The following is an 8715-nucleotide window of genomic DNA, read 5'->3' as shown; positions in this document are numbered from 1 at the left end:
ATCCATGGATAAGAACCAGAAGATAGTATACAAATAGAAAAACAGTTGGTTTTCTTGGAGTGGAGAGATTGTGGTCATCTCCCTATAAACATTTTTTTAATATGGCTATTGCATTCTCTTTTCAAAAGTCTCTTTTTAGGAAAATGATATGTACTATCAGATTTTTATAATTTCTCAGAGCATTGTCAGATTCAACCTAGCTATTTTCCATCTTTTAACACCTACTTCAAGTTGCAACTCAACCAGAGGCTCCCCAACCTTCCAAACCTACATATTTTCTCCCCTCTGACTATGGAGGTTTCACACCAATGAGATGCAGGCCAGGCCTACTGAGCCCCCACATAGTTCTCACTCAAGCCCAACAGCCTAATTCCATCACTAGACTTCCTGGGTGTACATGGACCAGTTGTGAGGCTGTTCTTTCCAGAGATGGGGATTAACATAAAGTTCCAGAGAGATACCTACCTTTGAGAATTACTTATCCCCTTATTGGGCAGCATATCTAAACTCCCAGGTGATGTTCCCTGTATTAGTCTACAGACTTACATTGTTTTCTAACTCTTCACAAGTTTCCACTGGGTGTGGAAGTTCCTGGGCTACAAATCAGTATTTATCAATATTCCCTTTTACTGTCTACCTAACATGTTGTCTTGCATACAATAGACCATCAAGATATAGCTACTGATTTATCTGTTATATACGCAAAATTGCTCTGTATTATAGACAGAATTTCTGTATTTGTTCCTATTTTTTAAGTGTGATACTGAGGCACAGAGCAACCAATTAAGGTTGTGGACTCATTAGTCCACATAGCAACGAGAGCACAGACTGACTGACCTAGGCCAATTACCCTTTACTATACCACATTCCTTTTTCTATCACTCTAAAGAGCTGGGGTGTGTGTGCAGGTTTTGTAGACAGATCACTTCCCCAGGGAATGGAAGCAAGGTTAAGGAGAGTTTCATCCAATAATAACTGGTTTTAATAAGGTCCAATGTTAAAAACCAGGTCATTTGTAATGAAGAAGCATAGTAGAGCATGGTGGTTAAGACAAAGCCTCTGTTAGCCCTTCAGTCCCTTCATGTTAATTCAAAAAATCCAGGTGGATGTAGGACTGCACCAGGAAACTCAGCTTGGCAAGCAGAGTTCCTGCTGCAGTTCAGCTGCCACCATCCATTTTGGCCAGATATCCTTGTACAGTGAACATCCTGTGCAACTGTACATGGGGGTTCCAGGTTAGGGAGAACACAAAGCCCAGAGTCAGGCTGCCTGGGCTGGGAGCCTAGCTCCAAAACAGTTTTGCTACATGACATTGGACCTGTGTTCAATTCTCTACATATTTTTCATTTAGAAAATGAGAATGATTATAGAGCTTTTTTCATATGGTGATTATAAGGAGGATTAATTAGGAAAATGCTAGTGCCTATGGTGTTAATTATTTATAATAAATAGGCCAATCATTAAATGAAATATTCTGTAACTCCAAAAGGCCAGAAAGTCTCATTCGCAATTATATGAAACATCAATGTACAAGAAAGGTATGCAAGTGTTTCAAATGCGAAACTACTCAACTGTACTTGTCCTAAACCCAAAGTAGAAAATAATACAACCCATTAAGAAGTATTCTTGAGTCACTCATTCATGCTTTCATTTTGGATTAGAATTGAAGAGAAAGACAGGAAAATTGATTCCTGCTTTTGTAAGGAATTATTTATCCTGCTTCTCTGAATACAAAATAAACAATTTATGATGTAAATACCACATCCTTAACATTTCTCTTCATTCGGGAAGAATTCATCAGCCCAATAGTAAAAACCTAGATTTCTCAGCAAATGGACCTATTTCCAAATAGGAATTGTGACATATATTTCCACCTACCAAAAGAATTGTGAAAAGCATTTCACAAACACCTCAGGGTCCAGCACCATTTGCCATTAAATTTGAAACATTTGCCAAATAAATGGATTTCATGGTATTTCTTCAGAAATATGAAGCAGTAGGCATCTTCCTGCTCATTAGTACCTGTGATTCCTTTAGTCCCAAGTTGAGAGCAAGTTTCTTTCGGTCTGTTTTGCTGATATATTTCTGCTTCTGAAACATTTTCTCCAGAGCCTTTCTCTGATCCTCAGAAAAGACAGCTCTTCTTAAAATGCCCCTCCGAGCTCTGGAATTCGAGTCCTGTGTCAAGAGAGGCAGCACGCTCTCTTCTCCTAGGGATGGAGGGAAAAGATACAGAAGCCCAGTTAGCTTTAGAGAGATGTCAGTTTTTCCCAGGATAACACAGAATCCTCCTGCTTTGTATCATGGCCAAATTATCTCCTCTCAACTCTGCATACTTAGAGCAATGCTTCTTAACCTCTTTTTGGTTATGGGCTCCTTTGGGAATCTGCTAAATGCTTTTTGCTCCCCAATGGGCAGGGAGGGGTACACATGCTTGCCCTTTCAATTTTGCATACCATGTCAAAAAGTCCAAGCCCCAATGTAGAAAAAGTAGTAGATGGTTTGTTTTTCTTTCATTCTTCAATTATTTATTTATTCATTTTTTCAACCAATTTTTGAACACTTACCATATGTCAGGCACTCTACTCAATATTTTGCTCAATATTACACATTGAGAAATAGCAGTAGTATGTTTCATTGCCCTCATTTCCCGTTAAATCTAATGGAGGGGCAATTCTTGAACTAGCATCACAAGTGTGATGAAGTGTTCCTAAGGAGGGGTCCAATCTTAATCTGGAAAGTCAGGGAAAGCTTGCAAGAGTCGGAGATGTTTAATCTGAGAACTGAAGGGAGAGTCGGAGAACTCTCAGGCACTCTCCCCCACAATTCCACTGATTATCAACCGCTTACTACTTTTTCTGCCTTTTGTGGCTAACACAATACTGGTTCCCACCCTCTGAAAGTTTACCTGCATTCATCCTTCATTCACTCACTTGTTACGCTTCCCAGTTGTAGCAGGCAGAATAACAGCCCCCTTGGAATGTCCTCCCTGTGAATGTTACATTATAAGGGAAGGGGGAATTAAGGGTGCAAATGGAATTAAGGCTGCTAATCAACTGATCCTGAGATGAGAGGAGTAGCCTGGATTATCCAAGTGTAGGCCCAGTGTAATCACAAGGGCCCTTGTAAGTGAGATAGGGATGCAAATTGGAGGTCATAGTCAGAAAGAGAGATGTGAAGATGCTACACTTCCGGCTCTGAGGATGGAGGAAGGGGCTGTGAGCCAAGGAATGCAGGCAGCCTGGAGAAGCTGGAGAAAAGAAGGAAGCAAGTTCTCACCAAAGCCTCCAGAAGGAACGCAGCCCTGCTGACACCTCGGTTTTAGCTCAGGGGGCCCATTTAAGGCTTCTAACCTCTATAACTGTAAGATCACAGGTGTGTGTTGTTTGAAGACACTAAGTTTGTGGTAATAAATTACAGCAGCAATAGGAAACTAATACCCTGGGTATGAGGCTCACTGAGCTAACTGTTGAGCAAATCAGACAAACAGCACATGGTCCCTGCTCTTAAGGAGCTCACCTTTTCATGGCAGGACTGACTTATGAACATTCACTCCATACTGCAGGCACCACGAAAGCAGGGCCTCTTGTTTACGGTTGTAGCTGAATGTACAAGTAAATGAATGTCTTAAATACTAGAATAGAAAGATCTGCAAAGTGCACTGGCTTCACAAAGGGGGAAATGATGAGTTCAGAGGTAACAGGTTGAGCCAAGTCTAAATGAAGGATACAGTTAAAGTGAGAAAGAACCAAAGCCAATACAGACAGAGTGATCTACATGTCTGAAAGACCTAAGGCACAAAGGAATAACATCTATCCAACGAAAAGCAAGGAGTCTTCAAGGCTGGAGAAAGGGATGAAGCAGAGGTTGTAAGCAGCAACCATACCCAGCCTGCAGGTGGGCTTTGTTCAGTCTTAGCACATTGGTTAAAAACTCTTAGTTGTCCAGATTTAATAATTGGGAGTTTCACATGAAGTCCAGGTTTCTGTCACCTCTTCAAAGGTAACTACACAGGCCTCACCTTCCTACAAAGCAAAGAGCTACCAGAGCGGGTAGCAGGTGCCCCCCTTAGATGGAACATGTGGCCCCCAGTTTTCTACAGCCTCACATAGCTTGCTCTTTACCTGCCAAGATCTTGAAGACATTTGGACCTCTGGCATAGAGATTATGGAGTGGAATGGAGTCAGATCATAGAGAACTGCAAGCATTTGGGACATTATCCAGTGGATAGTGAAGCTCAACAGAAGATGTTCAAGCAGGGCAGGACATGATAACAATAAACATACACCCAGCATTTCTGTCATGCTTACTTTGTGTTAAGCCACTGACATGCCTTATTTCATTTAATCCTCTCAGTGAATCTATGTCATGAATGCTACTTTCATTCTCCCTATTTTAAAGGAATAAAATGAAGCTCAGGAAGGTGAAGTAACTTTGTCCAAAAACTGACACCAAAACAAATGCTCTTAACCCTAGACAATACTGGCATGATCTGATTTGTATTTTAGAATGAAAATGGCAATAAATCTTGTCAATTCTACTTCTATAATATGACAGCTTCCTTTCCTATTTTTCTAAAAGATTACAAACCTTTCCTGGCTAGTCTCTCAGCCCTGGGTTATATACCCCATTCCAGTTCATCCCCACACTGCAGAAAGAACCACTGATCTCTCCCTTTTTGCTTTCAGCTCTGTAACTCTGCATCTCCTTAGCAATGCCGTGGTCCTGGGATACCAGCATGCCCCATTCTGTACAAAGATCTACTTTCTCTGATGCCCTTTCTGTTCATCCTCATATGGGATCTTGGTTATTTCCCCTTCTACAGCACTAATTCTTTTTGCCTGTCTCATGCCAAGGTTATATCTTGAAGTCAGATTTTGACAACTGGATCCACTATTCTTTATCAGAGACTGAGGCAGTTTCATGAAATGTTGGTCAATAATAAATAATATTCTGAATATCTCAATATGTTCGTCTTTTTCTGAATGCTTCTCTTCTCTGAACATTCCTTGGTATGCAAATCTTGAAATTAGCCCTTGTGCACTATTTCAGAGTAAAGATTCACCTGCTGGGCTCTCATCTCTCTGGGAAGCCTCAGGAAAAAGGACTTTGGAGTATGGAAGAATTGGGTTTGGATCTCAGCACTTACTTGTGTGACTTGGAGCCAAGTTATTCAGTCTCTTTCAGCTGATTTCAGGCTGCTCCCAGGACTTGATGAAATAGCATAAAAAAATTTTAGCACCTCACTCACATTAAAAATCCCACAAATTTACTTTATTTCCCCTTGTTGGATTTCATTTGATCCTTACGAGAATCATATGCCACAGATATCATTCACTACAGATGAAGACGTGTTCAGAGCAATCAACATCCAAAGATACACTAAGGACACAGAGCTCAGCTGGCACCAAGACCTTCTGACGTCAAACTTTTGGCTCTTTCATCTGCATTCTGTCATTTCTAATTTGTAAATGTATCCAATCTACCATAAGTATTAAAAATTAGGAGGAAAAAACCTAAATATCCAAAGGTAAAGAAATGTACAAGTAAATTATCCACTTGGTAAAATTTTAATGAACCATTAAAGATGAGGACTATGAAGATCGGGCAGCAGCAAAGAAGGTACTTATGCTATAATTTTTTAAAGCATAATATATAAGATATATACTATGCTTACAACTAAGTAAAAATGCAGAGAAAAAAGACTGAAGAGACAAAAATAAACGTTAAGATATGCTATTGTAGAATTGTGGACAAATAATTTACCTCCACTGTCCATTATTTTAAATTTGGTTCTATTTTCTAATGGAAACAGGCAAACATTATAGCAACCTGTTTGGGAATAACCTAGCAGAGTTACTGAGCTGTTGCTGAGTGACAATCAAAGATGAATCCAATCCATCATTACGGTGCTCACAGTTGATAGGAAAGGCCCAAGAATACAGACAGCCACAATACAGTGAGATGAGGACCCGTGGACAAAGCACAGAAGGCATTTAGAGCACCAGATAAGAAGCTGCTGAGGCTGGGAGGCCCACAAAGTAGGTCCTAGGAGAGAGCAGCAGCTAGAAAAATAGCAATTCCTCTTGCTGGCAATGAGGGGGAAAGGCAGGCAGAGTAGAGGGATTAACATCTGCAGAGGCATGAAGCTGGGTGAAGACAAGCGCGAAACATGGTGGATCTAGGAATCTCACACAACCTGGCATTTCCAAATTGCAATGTCCGACTGGGAAGAACACAGGAGATAAGCTGGAAAGGTAGGTCAGGGCCAAAGGTGACTGAAACAAGCTTAGGTTATAACTTGTCAAGGGAGGCCTTTCAAGAAGGACATAACCAACACAGCATTTTAGAAAGGCAAATATTTTTCTCGTTAATAAAACTTTTTACATCATACAAAGTCCAAAACAAATTTATAGACCTATAAAGGTAGTGGAAAAAATATCTACATTTATTTTTTTACTAAGTAGAGTTTTTATACGTAAGGCTCATGATTCAACTTGTTTTAGCCCCGTCTTCACCAAGATCTACACGTTAAAATAAACCAATGGGGAAATAAAGCTCATTTAAATGACCTTTAAACTTTTAATAGAAAGCCACACGTTTTCCTAATAAGTTATTTTTAAGTAAAGAGAAAGAAGATTCCCATCAAGAAAATCTGCAAATAAATTATTCTCCCCATTGTGCCAAATATTAACATTTTGTGGGTCATGAACCCAAATCAGTGCTCTATCTTAGAAGGAGGGACCTGAAGTGGTTGTGAGGGTCAAAGGGTTAATTCCTGGGTCTGGTCCTCAGGTTTCAGTGCTCTATAACAAACACGAATATAACCAATGGACAAGCAAAAAATATGACAAATAAAGAATATTGCATTCTTCCTTGTTTTGCTAGTTGCCTGGCTTCTTTTAGCATTGGTCTCAATATACAAATCATGCTTGTTTTCATGACATGATGTACCTCGGGTTCCTACAGGAAGCAATGCTGCCCTGACTGCCATGGATGCTCCTGCCATGGCTCACCCACGTGTCTTTCATGGGCTATCTCTGGGTCTAACCATAAACCATGTTGAGGAAACTACACCATTTCATACCCTCTAAGCATATTACTGTCCAAATTTATGCCTGCATAACACACATGTGCACTTCAAGAACTTGTTGGTGACTCAAAAATCTCTCAGAAGCTACAAAAGGGCTCTAAGCAACAAACACCTCCAATGATTACTAAATTTATGACAAATGTCTGACTTCTACAGAGATTTCCAGGGACAAAAAAATTAACAAACAAATAATATAAAATAAAAATAAACAGATATGGAGTATAATGCTTGTAGCAGAAATGAGGCTTTTCGAAGCTAGGGCCACCAATTCAAAGTGCTACAGGCTCTATCAATTTGGGGATATCAATATCATATTATTACTATTATTTTATAATACAGCTTCCATATATATTTGGGGTTTAACATGGGCTGACATGTATGCCAACTACACACATCATGTCATGTAATCTTTACAACAATCCCCAGAAGTAGATATTACCATTCCCATTTTCCATAGGAAAAGACTGAGGCTCCAGAAAGTTAAGTTGTGTAATTGAAGTCACACATCAAATCAGAGAGAGCCAAATCAATGCTTTTTAAAATTATACCAAAGATTGTCAAAGTTACAAGTGGGCAGGGAAAGAGGTGGGGAAGTGAGGAGTCATTTTAAAAAGGGCAGAATGACCTGGGATAGAAAACTCCCTATAGCCCTCCTCCAGAGAAAACCTGTATAAAGGGCCTAGTGGAGGGCGCTACCAATGGACGTGCGCAGTGTGTGCATGATATTGTTGGGGAGGGGAGGTGGGAGGACACAGAAACACAGCATTAGATAATCCAGTGGTAGCCACTGCCTCTATGCCTCAACCTCTAGAAAACATGTCTCAACCCTGAAGACAGAGTGGTGCTATTTATAGCAGCCAGCAAGCACTACAGAACAAAGAGAGACCCTGTATAGTCACTTTCTAGACACCAGACGAAGAGCCAATAGCTGCAGCTCTGTCCTGTCTTTCCACCACTGCAATCCAACAGAATCCCATCCTGTGGATAATTTATATGATGTTTAGACTCACCTGAACTCATTTGAATCTCTGGATTATTGATCCCATTTTGGCCAGCTTCCTTTGTCCCATATCCTTTCACCATATTGCTTCAAGAAGCCCTGTAAAGGCTTCTGGACCATGCATGTCCAGGGCCACCTGTTGTCGCATTGTGGCCTCTAGCCTCTGCTGTGGTACTGGCCTTGCTCTGTTTCCTGTTACGTTGTAGCCTCACTCCCAATCTGGGCTACCCTGAGGTCACAATAGGCTGAGGAATGCTATATAAAGGCCACTTCTAATAAACCATGTTGTTTAAGCTTTGCTTTCTGAGTTAACAGTTTTCCACATTAAAAACTAATTCATAGCCGGACTTGGTGGCTCACGCCTGTAATCCTAGCACTCTGGGAGGCTAAGGCGGGCAGATCCATTTGAGCTCAGGAGTTCGAGACCAGCCTGAGCAAGAGCGAGACTCCATCTCTACTAAAAATAAAAAGAAAAAAATTAGCTGGACAACTAAAAACATATATGGAAAAAATTAGCCAGGAATGGTGGCACATGCCTGTAGTCCCAGCTACTTGGGAGGCTGAGGCAGGAGGATCATGTGAGCCCAGGAGTTTGAGGTTGCTGTGAGCTAGGCTGACGCCA

The 8715-nt window shown here is 40.7% G+C and overlaps 1 protein-coding gene across 1 annotated transcript in view; it reads right to left on the bottom strand.

Moving 5' to 3' along the window:
- DBX2 (developing brain homeobox 2) overlaps positions 1–8715 on the bottom strand; it is a 68235-nt gene that overhangs the window by 26753 nt on the left and 32767 nt on the right. The window contains exon 3 of the mRNA XM_012638390.1: positions 2023–2210. Within this exon, the coding sequence (XP_012493844.1) occupies positions 2023–2210 (188 nt within the window). The remainder of the gene's footprint in view (positions 1–2022; positions 2211–8715) is intronic.

Source organism: Propithecus coquereli, unplaced genomic scaffold (assembly GCF_000956105.1).
Source record: "Propithecus coquereli isolate 6110/MARCELLA unplaced genomic scaffold, Pcoq_1.0 Scaffold13, whole genome shotgun sequence".
NCBI lineage: Eukaryota > Metazoa > Chordata > Mammalia > Primates > Indriidae > Propithecus > Propithecus coquereli.
Note: the sequence above shows the minus strand (reverse complement) of the source record. Positions and strands in the feature narration are given on the sequence as shown.